The sequence below is a fragment of the Epinephelus lanceolatus genome, chromosome 13, assembly GCF_041903045.1.
Source record: "Epinephelus lanceolatus isolate andai-2023 chromosome 13, ASM4190304v1, whole genome shotgun sequence".
Lineage (NCBI taxonomy): Eukaryota > Metazoa > Chordata > Actinopteri > Perciformes > Serranidae > Epinephelus > Epinephelus lanceolatus.
In genome coordinates, this window is record NC_135746.1 from 33865742 (window position 1) to 33884030 (window position 18289).

At 40.5% G+C, this 18289-nt stretch overlaps 3 protein-coding genes across 3 annotated transcripts; all 3 read right to left on the reverse strand.

Moving 5' to 3' along the window:
- Positions 1-2111: 2111 nt before the first annotated feature.
- Positions 2112-3779, reverse strand: LOC144466557 (uncharacterized). Its single transcript, XM_078174063.1, has 2 exons — positions 3647-3779; positions 2112-3369 (listed from the first exon to the last, which is right to left on the reverse strand). The coding sequence occupies exon 2, from the start codon at positions 3358-3360 to the stop codon at positions 2476-2478; it is 885 nt and encodes a 294-aa protein (XP_078030189.1). The 5' UTR covers positions 3361-3369; positions 3647-3779; the 3' UTR covers positions 2112-2475.
- A 3329-nt stretch (positions 3780-7108) lies between these two features.
- LOC144466558 (uncharacterized) lies at positions 7109-8776 on the reverse strand. The gene is made up of 2 exons (XM_078174064.1): positions 8643-8776; positions 7109-8365 (listed from the first exon to the last, which is right to left on the reverse strand). Exon 2 carries the CDS (start codon positions 8354-8356, stop codon positions 7472-7474), a length of 885 nt encoding a protein of 294 aa, XP_078030190.1. The 5' UTR covers positions 8357-8365; positions 8643-8776; the 3' UTR covers positions 7109-7471.
- A 2421-nt stretch (positions 8777-11197) lies between these two features.
- LOC144466559 (uncharacterized) lies at positions 11198-12784 on the reverse strand. Its single transcript, XM_078174065.1, has 2 exons — positions 12732-12784; positions 11198-12454 (listed from the first exon to the last, which is right to left on the reverse strand). The coding sequence occupies exon 2, from the start codon at positions 12443-12445 to the stop codon at positions 11561-11563; it is 885 nt and encodes a 294-aa protein (XP_078030191.1). The 5' UTR covers positions 12446-12454; positions 12732-12784; the 3' UTR covers positions 11198-11560.
- Positions 12785-18289: the final 5505 nt, after the last annotated feature.

The following is an 18289-nucleotide window of genomic DNA, read 5'->3' on the forward strand; positions in this document are numbered from 1 at the left end:
CACACACTCAGCAGTGACATTTGGATGGTGAGTGGTTTGTGTGACTCATTATCACTTTATGTTTATAGTTTCAGTGTTCCACAGCATCACCTTCAAATCCTGCATCACTCACGCAACATAAGTGTAATAGTTGTCCCTATTGCTGGTTCCTTCTGCGGTCAGTTGAGCCGCTGTCTGAGAAGAGCCACAGCATGTTTAATCACAAAACGGCATGCACTGTAATGCTCCGGTTTCTGGGTTGGGTGACATGTTTCTTCATAATGGTGTGCAACAGTGATGGAAATAAGATGATGAAAACACATGAGAATACTCACAGTGAAGTTTCTATTGTGTCGAGTCTGAAACAAACACACTTCACATGCAAAGTTGTCTTTATTGAAAAGCAGGAAATGTGCAGAATAAAGTGATACAGAGCCTTAATATTCAATCCGTCATTAACATCTTTGTAGAAAAACTGCTATTTGAGATTGTTTGAGTGACTTCAGTCACATCAACTTTACCACTGAACCTACAGTATATATCATTGATGCTTTGTGATATTACCGGTAATATTACTGTAATATAATTAATCACATTGTTTTATACTTCAATGATTTAACAGCTTTGTTGGGCTTTGCTCTCCACTTCAGAGAGTGTTGAGAATTCTCAGCTCAGCTGACATGTAGAAGGCTTTCTCAGGATATCACTGATGGACACACAGGCACTCAATGCTAAAAAACTCAAACTGTTGAACAGCTGCTGTGTTGAGAAGCAGGGTGTTGGCTTTAATGGGGTTGTTGCATCCCTCTGTTTTGTTCCATATAGGTACAGCTCATTACCTCATGTTCCCTCGTTGAGGTAAACACTCACTGACTGGTAATTTTTCTGTGCACGTGTGTTCCCATAAAGTGTTTTGGTCAGTTCTGTAGAAGTCACATTTCTGTTCTGAATAAAACAGATAACAGTGTGCTTGGCAGGACTTTGAGGAAGATGTGTGGATAAAAAAAAAGCCAATTACTAATCACACACACACACACACACACACACACACACACACACACACACACACACACTCTAATTTGAACGTCATTAATTATAGAATTTAATAGAAGAATTTCACAACTACCTCATGAATTTTCTTCATGTTCTGGCCTCAAAACTGATGAAACATAAAAGAAACATTTGTTTGGTTATTGTAAAATGGAAACAAAGCCTTAGCATTAATATTGTGTTTTTGAATGTTTTGAGTGGAAACCAGGCATCAGGTTAAAAACATCTCAAGTTTTAGAATTATACGTTCTATAAAGAATAATGTTATTACATTTTTTGTTGGCAGACATTTGAAATAAAATAATGAATTCATGAACTAACCAAATGATAATAACTGTTTTGTGTGCACACAGAGTAGTACTTGAATAGTTCCTTACGTGTGGAATGATGCTGATGTGGAATGTAACAAGTGTTCATTTTCATGCTGCCCCAGAGTGTCCACAACTGATGCTGGAGGAGCACCAGAGCGTCATAGCCTGACAGGTAGGGACATTTATCATATCATGCAGTAAGGAGAATTTAGTACCATGATGACAAGTGCAGACAATACAGATGCATGGAAAGTGACTGCAAACAAAATCAGTACCAGCTTTATTGGTGCTGTTTGCACCCCTGATAAATGTAAAAAGAAGCATAGTGGGTAACATCCAATCAAATGTTTAAATGAATGCAAATAATAAATGAAAACCACCCTGTTCTGATTCCTACATATTGCTTCAGCTAACATGTTATTAATCATGACCAGTCACAGTTTGTACAAACATGTCAGGAGGTGTTTGTTCACCTGTGTAACTGGACTGCAGTTATCTACCATCTACTCTTAACTAACTTGAGACCTGCTGAGCTCTGTTAAGAGCATTTATACATCATAAGAAACTCTTCAATCAATCTTAAATTTGTGAATATTAAATGTGAGGGATTTTACTTTTGTTTTTCACATTTGGTCCAAAGTGTCACTTCTTACAGTTTGATGAATATGGGCCCTGATTTGTCAGCATGATAACACTGATGAGAATGAGAAGAAAAACTCATGAAATCACCCAAAGCCAAGTTTCAATTGTGTGGAGTCTGAAACAAACACACTTCACATGCAAAGTTGTCTTTATTGAAAAGCAGGAAATGTGCAGAATAAAGTGATACAGAGCCTTAATATTCAATCTGTCATTAACATCATTGTTGAAAAATTGCCATTTGAAATTGTTTGATTGATTTCATTAACATCAAGTTTACCGGTAGATCCCCTACACCATCCATGCTGTCTGATATCACCAGTAGTATTACTGTCATATAATTAATCATATTGTTTTATATATTGAAGAAAAAGCGAAAAAAGTTAAAGAGGCCATCACCAAAATGATTAAACAACTTTGTTGGACTTTGCTTTGCACCTCAGAGAGTGTTGAGAATTCTCAGCTCTGCTGCCATGAAGAAGGCTTTCTCAGGATTTCACTTATTGTAGTAACACAGGTACTCAAGCCATCCACCATTGCCTGTGTTGAGATCCTCTTCAATCACAGTGAGACCAGCTTTGCGATAATTCTCAATCAAAGCTTTGTTGAGAAGCAGGGTGATGGCCTGGATGGGGTTGTTGGATCCCTTCTTGAACCACAGGGTCACCTTGTCACCACTGCTCCCCTCATTCAGGTTAATATTCACTGATGAATACTGTTGCTGCTGGTAGGCCAGATAGTCGGTTTTATTGGTGGAGACTTTCAGATCATTGACTGCACCCTGGGAGTCGGTGGTCTGACGGAACCAGATGAAGACAGGCTTTCCTCCTCCTCGAGCACCTCGGTTAGTATCTTCATCCACACGGATGTAACCTCCTTTTAGGTAGTCGGTGTCTGATCCGTAGGAGTCAGTGGCAGCCACATCACAGATGTATGTTGGGTTCTCTCTCTTCAGCCAGATGTGGATCCAGTCCCCAGTGGCCCCACGGTTCAGATCACAGGCCACTCTCTCCCAGCCAAAATCAAACTTCCCGGCTTCATTGGCTGCCTCGGTGGTGACATCAATCTCCACTATGGGAGTGTGGTACTTTCCGGACCCTCTGAAGTACCAAAGGTAGACGGGACCACGTGTTGATCCTGCATTGAGATCTCTGTCGATCTGTATGTACCCTGCTTTTCTCAATCCAACAGACATTTCATCGCTGAATGAGACTTGAACCCTGGTGATTGCTCCTGAGCCAGAATCTTGTTTGTACCAAAGATAGATGGCATTTCCTCCTCCTCTTTTGTTCAGGTTGACATTGACCATCCTGAAGTCTTGAGATTGGAGATTGCTCTCATCAGTTGGATTAATGGACACACTGAGGTCTGTGATGGGCATTGTGGGTAACTGCATTAAAAAAAGAAGACAAATCATGAGTTAACAGAAAATGACGAGTCAGCTGCATGACTGTGCTTTCTCAGGTGAGCTCCAATATAATCATGACTAATCATTACATCAGTTGTCAAATATGGATCACCATATCGACATCTGAAATAAATCATATATTAAATGTGCATGCATACTGCACCAATTCTACTATTTACACTGAATATAATCAATAAAGATCTGAAATAGAAAAATGTATGGTCTACTGCAAGAAAACAATAAATTCTTGAATACTTACGTGTCTGCTGACAGTGAATGATAGGCAGTAAGAAGTCACCTGATTGGCTGAATTGGGTTGTTTCTACCACAAGTCAGCTGCCTTTATATAGAGAACAGATGATGATGTAACTCATCTGGGGTAAGGTCTGGGGCCGGGCCAAGGCAATGCCACCCATAAGATAATGTTGATGAAGTTCTGTGGAAATCAAACCTGCCAGTAAAAGTGATAACAGCCGGCACAAGCAGAGGGGGAGGTTGCATCAGCACCTGTCCCCTGATGTCCAAAGTGAGCGTCTGCTTTGATCAAGAAGAACATTTAATAATGAATAGTATTTGAGCTATGAATAAAAAATGTCCTTGCTGCCATCATCAGTTACGTCACATGATGACCTTTCACCTTATGACCTTTCACCTGATGCAGGTGAAAAGTCATCATGTGACAGACCCTCCATCTCAACACAGGACCCTGCAGACACACACTCAGCAGTGACATTTGGATGGTGAGTGGTTTGTGTGACTCATTATCACTTTATGTTTATAGTTTCAGTGTTCCACAGCATCACCTTCAAATCCTGCATCACTCACACAACATAAGTGTAATAGTTGTCCCTATTGCTGGTTCCTTCTGCGGTCAGTTGAGCCGCTGTCTGAGAAGAGCCACAGCATGTTTAATCACAAAACGGCATGCACTGTAATGCTCCGGCTTCTGGGTTGGGTGACATGTTTCTTCATAATGGTGTGCAACAGTGATGGAAATAAGATGATGAAAACACATGAGAATACTCACAGTGAAGTTTCTATTGTGTCGAGTCTGAAACAAACACACTTCACATGCAAAGTTGTCCTCATTGAAAAGCAGGAAATGTGCAGAATAAAGTGATACAGAGCCTTAATATTCAATCTGTCATTAACATCTTTGTAGAAAAACTGCTATTTGAGATTGTTTGAGTGACTTCAGTCACATCAACTTTACCACTGAACCTACAGTATATATCATTGATGCTTTGTGATATCACCAGTAATATTACTGTAATATAATTAATCACATTGTTTTATACTTCAATGATTTAACAGCTTTGTTGGGCTTTGCTCTCCACTTCAGAGAGTGTTGAGAATTCTCAGCTCAGCTGACATGTAGAAGGCTTTCTCAGGATATCACTGATGGACACACAGGCACTCAATGCTAAAAAACTCAAACTGTTGAACAGCAGCTGTGTTGAGAAGCAGGATGATGGCTTTAATGGGGTTGTTGCATCCCTCTGTTTTGTTCCATATAGGTACAGCTCATTACCTCATGTTCCCTTGTTGAGGTAAACACTCACTGACTGGTAATTTTTCTGTGCACGTGTGTTCCCATAAAGTGTTTTGGTCAGTTCTGTAGAAGTCACATTTCTGTTCTGAATAAAACAGATAACAGTGTGCTTGGCAGGACTTTGAGGAAGATGTGTGGATAAAAAAAAAGCCAGCTACTAATCACACACACACACACACACACACACACACACACACACTCACAATTAAACAAAAGGGAGAAATGATACGGCTGTGGAATCGCTTTATTAATATGCCAGAGAGTAGATTAACAAAAAGGGTTTTCAACTGGGATAAGGCTCACAGTCACCCCTGGACAAAGGAAATTCTTTGTATTTTTAGGGAGGCTGACCTTGTGTACATTTTTCATAACATGCTCTGTTGTAACGTCAATATGTTGAAACAAAAGTTAATTCTCTAGTATAAAGAGAAATGGTTAAATCACATATGGCTAAAGCCCAAGCTTAGATCATATGTTCAAATGAAGCAGAGTTTTGGCCCTGAACCCTACGTTACTTCCTTTCTAACCAGAAGCCAGAGGTCACTGTGTGCTCAGCAGAGAGCTGGTATCCTACCCCTCGCTATTGAAGTGGGGCGGTTCACTGCGGTACCTGAAGACAATAAGATATGTAATGTCTGTGATCAGAAAGAGGTTGAAAATGAATTTCACTTTATGTTTTATTGTTCACAGTATGAGGACTTAAGGGTTCCCTTGTTTGATGAAATGCAAAAACAAAAAGCTGATTTATTCTGGGTGGATGATGGTCAGAAGTTGGAGTGGTTATTTAAGACTGAGGTTTTTAAGACTGCTAATTTTATTTTCAAAGCCTGGAATAGAAGGCAATCCTTGCTCTTTAAGTGAGATATATCAATGGATTAGATTAGGGTTCACTGTCCTAATCATGAGGACTGTTGTGTTCATATTCTACTATTGTACATCTGTATTATTGTACATTTGTTTTGTATCTTGGTTGTTTCCAACTTGTATGTTTGATCATTGTTTCTGTTTTGGAGATAAAGTGTCTTATAGGCCCATAAGGGCTGGGCTTCTTTGAAGCATGACACTTAAATAAAGAAATCAAATCAAAAATCAAATCACACACACACTCTCTAATTTGAACGTCATTAATAATAAAATTTAATAGAAGAATTTCACAACTACCTCATGAATTTTCTTCATGTTCTGGCCTCAAAACTGATGAAACATAAAAGAAACATTTGTTTGGTTATTGTAAAATGGAAACAAAGCATTAGCATTAATATTGTGTTTTTGAATGTTTTGAGTGGAAACAAGGCATCAGGTTAAAAACATCTCAAGTTTTAGAATTATACGTTCTATAAAGAATAATGTTATTACATTTTTTGTTGGCAGACATTTGAAATAAAATAATGAATTCATGAACTAACCAAATGATAATAACTGTTTTGTGTGCACACAGAGTAGTACTTGAATAGTTCCTTACGTGTGGAATGATGCTGATGTGGAATGTAACAAGTGTTCATTTTCATGCTGCCCCAGAGTGTCCACAACTGATGCTGGAGGAGCACCAGAGCGTCATAGCCTGACAGGTAGGGGCACTTATCATATCATGCAGTAAGGAGAATTTAGTACCATGATGACAAGTGCAGACAATACAGATGCATGGAAAGTGACTGCAAACAAAATCAGTACCAGCTTTATTGGTGCTGTTTGCACCCCTGATAAATGTAAAAAGAAGCATAGTGGGTAACATCCAATCAAATGTTTAAATGAATGCAAATAATAAATGAAAACCACCCTGTTCTGATTCCTACATATTGCTTCAGCTAACATGTTATTAATCATGACCAGTCACAGTTTGTACAAACGTGTCAGGAGGTGTTTGTTCACCTGTGTAACTGGACTGCAGTTATCTACCATCTACTCTTAACTAACTTGAGACCTGCTGAGCTCTGTTAAGAGCATTTATACATCATAAGAGACTCTTCAATCAATCTTAAATTTGTGAATATTAAATGTGAGGGATTTTAATTTTTGTTTTTCACATTTGGTCCAAAGTGTCACTTCTTACAGTTTGATGAATATGGGCCCTGATTTGTCAGCATGATAACACTGATGAGAATGAGAAGAAAAACTCATGAAATCACCCAAAGCCAAGTTTCAATTGTGTGGAGTCTGAAACAAACACACTTCACATGCAAAGTTGTCTTTATTGAAAAGCAGGAAATGTGCAGAATAAAGTGATACAGAGCCTTAATATTCAATCTGTCATTAACATCATTGTTGAAAAATTGCCATTTGAAATTGTTTGATTGATTTCATTAACATCAAGTTTACCGGTAGATCCCATACACCATCCATGCTGTCTGATATCACCAGTAGTATTACTGTCATATAATTAATCATATTATTTCATATATTGAAGAAAAAGCGAAAAAAGTAAAAGAGGCCATCACCAAAATGATTAAACAACTTTGTTGGACTTTGCTTTGCACCTCAGAGAGTGTTGAGAATTCTCAGCTCTGCTGCCATGAAGAAGGCTTTCTCAGGATTTCACTTATTGTAGTAACACAGGTACTCAAGCCATCCACCATTGCCTGTGTTGAGATCCTCTTCAATCACAGTGAGACCAGCTTTGCGATAATTCTCAATCAAAGCTTTGTTGAGAAGCAGGGTGATGGCCTGGATGGGGTTGTTGGATCCCTTCTTGAACCACAGGGTCACCTTGTCACCACTGCTCCCCTCATTCAGGTTAATATTCACTGATGAATACTGTTGCTGCTGGTAGGCCAGATAGTCGGTTTTATTGGTGGAGACTTTCAGATCATTGACTGCACCCTGGGAGTCGGTGGTCTGACGGAACCAGATGAAGACAGGCTTTCCTCCTCCTCGAGCACCTCGGTTAGTATCTTCATCCACACGGATGTAACCTCCTTTTAGGTAGTCGGTGTCTGATCCGTAGGAGTCAGTGGCAGCCACATCACAGATGTATGTTGGGTTCTCTCTCTTCAGCCAGATGTGGATCCAGTCCCCAGTGGCCCCACGGTTCAGATCACAGGCCACTCTCTCCCAGCCAAAATCAAACTTCCCGGCTTCATTGGCTGCCTCGGTGGTGACATCAATCTCCACTATGGGAGTGTGGTGCTTTCCGGACCCTCTGAAGTACCAAAGGTAGACGGGACCACGTGTTGATCCTGCATTGAGATCTCTGTCGATCTGTATGTACCCTGCTTTTCTCAATCCAACAGACATTTCATCGCTGAATGAGACTTGAACCCTGGTGATTGCACCTGAGCCAGAATCTTGTTTGTACCAAAGATAGATGGCATTTCCTCCTCCTCTTTTGTTCAGGTTGACATTGACCATCCTGAAGTCTTGAGATTGGAGATTGCTCTCATCAGTTGGATTAATGGACACACTGAGGTCTGTGATGGGCATTGTGGGTAACTGCATTAAAGAAAGAAGACAAATCATGAGTTAACAGAAAATGACGAGTCAGCTGCATGACTGTGCTTTCTCAGGTGAGCTCCTATATAATCATGACTAATCATTACATCAGTTGTCAAATATGGATCACCATATCGACATCTGAAATAAATCATATATTAAATGTGCATGCATACTGCATCAATTCTACTATTTACACTGAATATAATCAATAAAGATCTGAAATAGAAAAATGTATGGTCTACTGCAAGAAAACAATAAATTCTTGAACACTTACGTGTCTGCTGACAGTGAATGATAGGCAGTAAGAAGTCACCTGATCGGCTGAATTGGGTTGTTTCTACCACAAGTCAGCTGCCTTTATATAGAGAACAGATGATGATGTAACTCATCTGGGGGTAAGGTCTGGGGCCGGGCCAAGGCAATGCCCCCCATAAGATAATGTTGATGAAGTTCTGTGGAAATCAAACCTGCCAGTAAAAGTGATAACAGCAGGCACAAGCAGAGGGGGAGGTTGCATCAGCACCTGTCCCCTGATGTCCAAAGTGAGTGTCTGCTTTGATCAAGAAGAACATTTAATAATGAATAGTATTTGAGCTATGAATAAAAAATGTCCTTGCTGCCATCATCAGTTACGTCACATGATGACCTTTCACCTTATGACCTTTCACCTGATGCAGGTGAAAAGTCATCATGTGACAGACCCTCCATCTCAACACAGGACCCTGCAGACACACACTCAGCAGTGACATTTGGATGGTGAGTGGTTTGTGTGACTCATTATCACTTTATGTTTATAGTTTCAGTGTTCCACAGCATCACCTTCAAATCCTGCATCACTCACGCAACATAAGTGTAATAGTTGTCCCTATTGCTGGTTCCTTCTGCGGTCAGTTGAGCCGCTGTCTGAGAAGAGCCACAGCATGTTTAATCACAAAACGGCATGCACTGTAATGCTCCGGCTTCTGGGTTGGGTGACATGTTTCTTCATAATGGTGTGCAACAGTGATGGAAATAAGATGATGAAAACACATGAGAATACTCACAGTGAAGTTTCTATTGTGTCGAGTCTGAAACAAACACACTTCACATGCAAAGTTGTCCTCATTGAAAAGCAGGAAATGTGCAGAATAAAGTGATACAGAGCCTTAATATTCAATCTGTCATTAACATCTTTGTAGAAAAACTGCTATTTGAGATTGTTTGAGTGACTTCAGTCACATCAACTTTACCACTGAACCTACAGTATATATCATTGATGCTTTGTGATATTACCAGTAATATTACTGTAATATAATTAATCACATTGTTTTATACTTCAATGATTTAACAGCTTTGTTGGGCTTTGCTCTCCACTTCAGAGAGTGTTGAGAATTCTCAGCTCAGCTGACATGTAGAAGGCTTTCTCAGGATATCACTGATGGACACACAGGCACTCAATGCTAAAAAACTCAAACTGTTGAACAGCAGCTGTGTTGAGAAGCAGGGTGATGGCTTTAATGGGGTTGTTGCATCCCTCTGTTTTGTTCCATATAGGTACAGCTCATTACCTCATGTTCCCTCGTTGAGGTAAACACTCACTGACTGGTAATTTTTCTGTGCACGTGTGTTCCCATAAAGTGTTTTGGTCAGTTCTGTAGAAGTCACATTTCTGTTCTGAATAAAACAGATAACAGTGTGCTTGGCAGGACTTTGAGGAAGATGTGTGGATAAAAAAAAAGCCAATTACTAATCACACACACACACACACACACACACACACACACACACACTCTAATTTGAACGTCATTAATTATAGAATTTAATAGAAGAATTTCACAACTACCTCATGAATTTTCTTCATGTTCTGGCCTCAAAACTGATGAAACATAAAAGAAACATTTGTTTGGTTATTGTAAAATGGAAACAAAGCCTTAGCATTAATATTGTGTTTTTGAATGTTTTGAGTGGAAACCAGGCATCAGGTTAAAAACATCTCAAGTTTTAGAATTATACGTTCTATAAAGAATAATGTTATTACATTTTTTGTTGGCAGACATTTGAAATAAAATAATGAATTCATGAACTAACCAAATGATAATAACTGTTTTGTGTGCACACAGAGTAGTACTTGAATAGTTCCTTACGTGTGGAATGATGCTGATGTGGAATGTAACAAGTGTTCATTTTCATGCTGCCCCAGAGTGTCCACAACTGATGCTGGAGGAGCACCAGAGCGTCATAGCCTGACAGGTAGGGACATTTATCATATCATGCAGTAAGGAGAATTTAGTACCATGATGACAAGTGCAGACAATACAGATGCATGGAAAGTGACTGCAAACAAAATCAGTACCAGCTTTATTGGTGCTGTTTGCACCCCTGATAAATGTAAAAAGAAGCATAGTGGGTAACATCCAATCAAATGTTTAAATGAATGCAAATAATAAATGAAAACCACCCTGTTCTGATTCCTACATATTGCTTCAGCTAACATGTTATTAATCATGACCAGTCACAGTTTGTACAAACATGTCAGGAGGTGTTTGTTCACCTGTGTAACTGGACTGCAGTTATCTACCATCTACTCTTAACTAACTTGAGACCTGCTGAGCTCTGTTAAGAGCATTTATACATCATAAGAAACTCTTCAATCAATCTTAAATTTGTGAATATTAAATGTGAGGGATTTTACTTTTGTTTTTCACATTTGGTCCAAAGTGTCACTTCTTACAGTTTGATGAATATGGGCCCTGATTTGTCAGCATGATAACACTGATGAGAATGAGAAGAAAAACTCATGAAATCACCCAAAGCCAAGTTTCTATTGTGTGGAGTCTGAAACAAACACACTTCACATGCAAAGTTGTCTTTATTGAAAAGCAGGAAATGTGCAGAATAAAGTGATACAGAGCCTTAATATTCAATCTGTCATTAACATCATTGTTGAAAAATTGTCATTTGAAATTGTTTGATTGATTTCATTAACATCAAGTTTACCGGTAGATCCCCTACACCATCCATGCTGTCTGATATCACCAGTAGTATTACTGTCATATAATTAATCATATTGTTTTATATATTGAAGAAAAAGCGAAAAAAGTTAAAGAGGCCATCACCAAAATGATTAAACAACTTTGTTGGACTTTGCTTTGCACCTCAGAGAGTGTTGAGAATTCTCAGCTCTGCTGCCATGAAGAAGGCTTTCTCAGGATTTCACTTATTGTAGTAACACAGGTACTCAAGCCATCCACCATTGCCTGTGTTGAGATCCTCTTCAATCACAGTGAGACCAGCTTTGCGATAATTCTCAATCAAAGCTTTGTTGAGAAGCAGGGTGATGGCCTGGATGGGGTTGTAGGATCCCTTCTTGAACCACAGGGTCACCTTGTCACCACTGCTCCCCTCATTCAGGTTAATATTCACTGATGAATACTGTTGCTGCTGGTAGGCCAGATAGTCGGTTTTATTGGTGGAGACTTTCAGATCATTGACTGCACCCTGGGAGTCGGTGGTCTGACGGAACCAGATGAAGACAGGCTTTCCTCCTCCTGGAGCACCTCGGTTAGTATCTTCATCCACACGGATGTAACCTCCTTTTAGGTAGTCGGTGTCTGATCCGTAGGAGTCAGTGGCAGCCACATCACAGATGTATGTTGGGTTCTCTCTCTTCAGCCAGATGTGGATCCAGTCCCCAGTGGCCCCACGGTTCAGATCACAGGCCACTCTCTCCCAGCCAAAATCAAACTTCCCGGCTTCATTGGCTGCCTCGGTGGTGACATCAATCTCCACTATGGGAGTGTGGTGCTTTCCGGACCCTCTGAAGTACCAAAGGTAGACGGGACCACGTGTTGATCCTGCATTGAGATCTCTGTCGATCTGTATGTACCCTGCTTTTCTCAATCCAACAGACATTTCATTGCTGAATGAGACTTGAACCCTGGTGATTGCTCCTGAGCCAGAATCTTGTTTGTACCAAAGATAGATGGCATTTCCTCCTCCTCTTTTGTTCAGGTTGACATTGACCATCCTGAAGTCTTGAGATTGGAGATTGCTCTCATCAGTTGGATTAATGGACACACTGAGGTCTGTGATGGGCATTGTGGGTAACTGCATTAAAGAAAGAAGACAAATCATGAGTTAACAGAAAATGACGAGTCAGCTGCATGACTGTGCTTTCTCAGGTGAGCTCCTATATAATCATGACTAATCATTACATCAGTTGTCAAATATGGATCACCATATCAACATCTGAAATAAATCATATATTAAATGTGCATGCATACTGCATCAATTCTACTATTTACACTGAATATAATCAATAAAGATCTGAAATAGAAAAATGTATGGTCTACTGCAAGAAAACAATAAATTCTTGAACACTTACGCGTCTGCTGACAGTGAATGATAGGCAGTAAGAAGTCACCTGATCGGCTGAATTGGGTTGTTTCTACCACAAGTCAGCTGCCTTTATATAGAGAACAGATGATGATGTAACTCATCTGGGGGTAAGGTCTGGGGCCGGGCCAAGGCAATGCCACCCATAAGATAATGTTGATGAAGTTCTGTGGAAATCAAACCTGCCAGTAAAAGTGATAACAGCCGGCACAAGCAGAGGGGGAGGTTGCATCAGCACCTGTCCCCTGATGTCCAAAGTGAGCGTTTGCTTTGATCAAGAAGAACATTTAATAATGAATAGTATCTGAGCTATGAATAAAAAATGTCCTTGCTGCCATCATCAGTTACGTCACATGATGACCTTTCACCTTATGACCTTTCACCTGATGCAGGTGAAAAGTCATCATGTGACAGACCCTCCATCTCAACACAGGACCCTGCAGACACACACTCAGCAGTAACATTTGGATGGTGAGTGGTTTGTGTGACTCATTATCACTTTATGTTTATAGTTTCAGTGTTCCACAGCATCACCTTCAAATCCTGCATCACTCACACAACATAAGTGTAATAGTTGTCCCTATTGCTGGTTCCTTCTGCGGTCAGTTGAGCCGCTGTCTGAGAAGAGCCACAGCATGTTTAATCACAAAACGGCATGCACTGTAATGCTCCGGCTTCTGGGTTGGGTGACATGTTTCTTCATAATGGTGTGCAACAGTGATGGAAATAAGATGATGAAAACACATGAGAATACTCACAGTGAAGTTTCTATTGTGTCGAGTCTGAAACAAACACACTTCACATGCAAAGTTGTCCTCATTGAAAAGCAGGAAATGTGCAGAATAAAGTGATACAGAGCCTTAATATTCAATCTGTCATTAACATCTTTGTAGAAAAACTGCTATTTGAGATTGTTTGAGTGACTTCAGTCACATCAACTTTACCACTGAACCTACAGTATATATCATTGATGCTTTGTGATATTACCAGTAATATTACTGTAATATAATTAATCACATTGTTTTATACTTCAATGATTTAACAGCTTTGTTGGGCTTTGCTCTCCACTTCAGAGAGTGTTGAGAATTCTCAGCTCAGCTTACATGTAGAAGGCTTTCTCAGGATATCACTGATGGACACACAGGCACTCAATGCTAAAAAACTCAAACTGTTGAACAGCAGCTGTGTTGAGAAGCAGGGTGATGGCTTTAATGGGGTTGTTGCATCCCTCTGTTTTGTTCCATATAGGTACAGCTCATTACCTCATGTTCCCTCGTTGAGGTAAACACTCACTGACTGGTAATTTTTCTGTGCACGTGTGTTCCCATAAAGTGTTTTGGTCAGTTCTGTAGAAGTTACATTTCTTTTTCTGAATAAAATAGATAACAGTGTGCTTGGCAGGACTTTGAGGAAGATGTGTGGATAAAAAAAAAGCCAGCTACTAATCACACACACACACACACTCACAATTAAGCAAAAGGGAGAAATGATACGGCTGTGGAATCGCTTTATTAATATGCCAGAGAGTAGATTAACAAAAAGGGTTTTCAACTGGGATAAGGCTCACAGTCACCCCTGGACAAAGGAAATTCTTTGTATTTTTAGGGAGGCTGACCTTGTGTACATTTTTCATAACATGCTCTGTTGTAACGTCAATATGTTGAAACAAAAGTTAATTCTCTAGTATAAAGAGAAATGGTTAAATCACATATGGCTAAAGCCCAAGCTTAGATCATATGTTCAAATGAAGCAGAGTTTTGGCCCTGAACCCTACGTTACTTCCTTTCTAACCAGAAGCCAGAGGTCACTGTGTGCTCAGCAGAGAGCTGGTATCCTACCCCTCGCTATTGAAGTGGGGCGGTTCACTGCGGTACCTGAAGACAATAAGATATGTAATGTCTGTGATCTGAAAGAGGTTGAAAATGAATTTCACTTTATGTTTTATTGTTCACAGTATGAGGACTTAAGGGTTCCCTTGTTTGATGAAATGCAAAAACAAAAAGCTGATTTATTCTGGGTGGATGATGGTCAGAAGTTGGAGTGGTTATTTAAGACTGAGGTTTTTAAGACTGCTAATTTTATTTTCAAAGCCTGGAATAGAAGGCAATCCTTGCTCTTTAAGTGAGATATATCAATGGATTAGATTAGGGTTCACTGTCCTAATCATGAGGACTGTTGTGTTCATATTCTACTATTGTACATCTGTATTATTGTACATTTGTTTTGTATCTTGGTTGTTTCCAACTTGTATGTTTGATCATTGTTTCTGTTTTGGAGATAAAGTGTCTTATAGGCCCATAAGGGCTGGGCTTCTTTGAAGCATGACACTTAAATAAAGAAATCAAATCAAAAATCAAATCACACACACACTCTCTAATTTGAACGTCATTAATAATAAAATTTAATAGAAGAATTTCACAACTACCTCATGAATTTTCTTCATGTTCTGGCCTCAAAACTGATGAAACATAAAAGAAACATTTGTTTGGTTATTGTAAAATGGAAACAAAGCATTAGCATTAATATTGTGTTTTTGAATGTTTTGAGTGGAAACAAGGCATCAGGTTAAAAACATCTCAAGTTTTAGAATTATACGTTCTATAAAGAATAATGTTATTACATTTTTTGTTGGCAGACATTTGAAATAAAATAATGAATTCATGAACTAACCAAATGATAATAACTGTTTTGTGTGCACACAGAGTAGTACTTGAATAGTTCCTTACGTGTGGAATGATGCTGATGTGGAATGTAACAAGTGTTCATTTTCATGCTGCCCCAGAGTGTCCACAACTGATGCTGGAGGAGCACCAGAGCGTCATAGCCTGACAGGTAGGGGCACTTATCATATCATGCAGTAAGGAGAATTTAGTACCATGATGACAAGTGCAGACAATACAGATGCATGGAAAGTGACTGCAAACAAAATCAGTACCAGCTTTATTGGTGCTGTTTGCACCCCTGATAAATGTAAAAAGAAGCATAGCGGGTAACATCCAATCAAATGTTTAAATGAATGCAAATAATAAATGAAAACCACCCTGTTCTGATTCCTACATATTGCTTCAGCTAACATGTTATTAATCATGACCAGTCACAGTTTGTACAAATGTGTCAGGAGGTGTTTGTTCACCTGTGTAACTGGACTGCAGTTATCTACCATCTACTCTTAACTAACTTGAGACCTGCTGAGCTCTGTTAAGAGCATTTATACATCATAAGAGACTCTTCAATCAATCTTAAATTTGTGAATATTAAATGTGAGGGATTTTACTTTTGTTTTTCACATTTGGTCCAAAGTGTCACTTCTTACAGTTTGATGAATATGGGCCCTGATTTGTCAGCATGATAACACTGATGAGAATGAGAAGAAAAAAAAAACTCATGAAATCACTCAAAGCCAAGTTTCTATTGTGTGGAGTCTGAAACAAACACACTTCACATGCAAAGTTGTCTTTATTGAAAAGCAGGAAATGTGCAGAATAAAGTGATACAGAGCCTTAATATTCAATCTGTCATTAACATCATTGTTGAAAAATTGCCATTTGAAATTGTTTGATTGATTTCATTAACATCAAGTTTACCGGTAGATCCCATACACCATCCATGCTGTCTGATATCACCAGTAGTATTACTGTCATATAATTAATCATATTATTTTATATATTGAAGAAAAAGCGAAAAAAGTAAAAGAGGCCATCACCAAAATGATTAAACAACTTTGTTGGACTTTGCTTTGCACCTCAGAGAGTGTTGAGAATTCTCAGCTCTGCTGCCATGAAGAAGGCTTTCTCAGGATTTCACTTATTGTAGTAACACAGGTACTCAAGCCATCCACCATTGCCTGTGTTGAGATCCTCTTCAATCACAGTGAGACCAGCTTTGCGATAATTCTCAATCAAAGCTTTGTTGAGAAGCAGGGTGATGGCCTGGATGGGGTTGTTGGATCCCTTCTTGAACCACAGGGTCACCTTGTCACCACTGCTCCCCTCATTCAGGTTAATATTCACTGATGAATACTGTTGCTGCTGGTAGGCCAGATAGTCGGTTTTATTGGTGGAGACTTTCAGATCATTGACTGCACCCTGGGAGTCGGTGGTCTGACGGAACCAGATGAAGACAGGCTTTCCTCCTCCTGGAGCACCTCAGTTAGTATCTTCATCCACACGGATGTAACCTCCTTTTAGGTAGTCGGTGTCTGATCCGTAGGAGTCAGTGGCAGCCACATCACAGATGTATGTTGGGTTCTCTCTCTTCAGCCAGATGTGGATCCAGTCCCCAGTGGCCCCATGGTTCAGATCACAGGCCACTCTCTCCCAGCCAAAATCAAACTTCCCGGCTTCATTGGCTGCCTCGGTGGTGACATCAATCTCCACTATGGGAGTGTGGTGCTTTCCGGACCCTCTGAAGTACCAAAGGTAGACGGGACCACGTGTTGATCCTGCATTGAGATCTCTGTCGATCTGTATGTACCCTGCTTTTCTCAATCCAACAGACATTTCATCGCTGAATGAGACTTGAACCCTGGTGATTGCACCTGAGCCAGAATCTTGTTTGTACCAAAGATAGATGGCATTTCCTCCTCCTCTTTTGTTCAGGTTAACATTGACCATCCTGAAGTCTTGAGATTGGAGATTGCTCTCATCAGTTGGATTAATGGACACACTGAGGTCTGTGATGGGCATTGTGGGTAACTGCATTAAAGAAAGAAGACAAATCATGAGTTAACAGAAAATGATGAGTCAGCTGCATGACTGTGCTTTCTCAGGTGAGCTCCTATATAATCATGACTAATCATTACATCAGTTGTCAAATATGGATCACCATAAGACGTCTCGTCTCGTCTCGTCATCCTCCGCTTATCCGGGTCCGGGCCGCGGGGGCAGCAGGCTCAGCAAAGAAGCCCAGACAGTCCTCTCCCCAGCCACCTCCGTCAGCTCTTCCCAGGGAACCCCAAGGCATTCCCAGGCCAGCCGGGCGATGTAATCCCTCCAGCGTGTCCTGGGGTGGCCCCGAGGTCTCCTCCCGGTTGGACATGCCCGAAATACCTCCCAAGGGAGGCGTCCGGGAGGCATCCTTACTAGATGCCCGAACAACCTCAACTGGCTCCTCTCGATGTGGAAGAGCAGCGGCTCTACTCCGAGTCCCTCCCGGATGTCTGAGCTCCTCACCCTATCTCTAAGGCTGAGCCCAGCCACCCTGCGGAGGAAACTCATTTCGGCCGCTTGTACTTGCGATCTCGTTCTTTCGGTCACTACCCAGAGCTCATGACCATAGGTGAGGGTTGGAACGTAGATTGACCGGTAAATCGAGAGCTTCGCTTTCTGGCTAAGCTCCCTTTTCACCACAACGGACCGGTTAAGCGTCCGCATCACTGCTGACGCCACCCCAATCCGCTTGTCAATCTCCCGCTCCATCCTACCCTCACTCGTGAACAAGATCCCGAGGTACTTAAACTGACCTGGAGTGGGCAATCCACCCTTTTCCGGCTGAGGACCATGGCCTCGGACTTGGAGGTGCTGATTCTCATCCCAGCCGCTTCACACT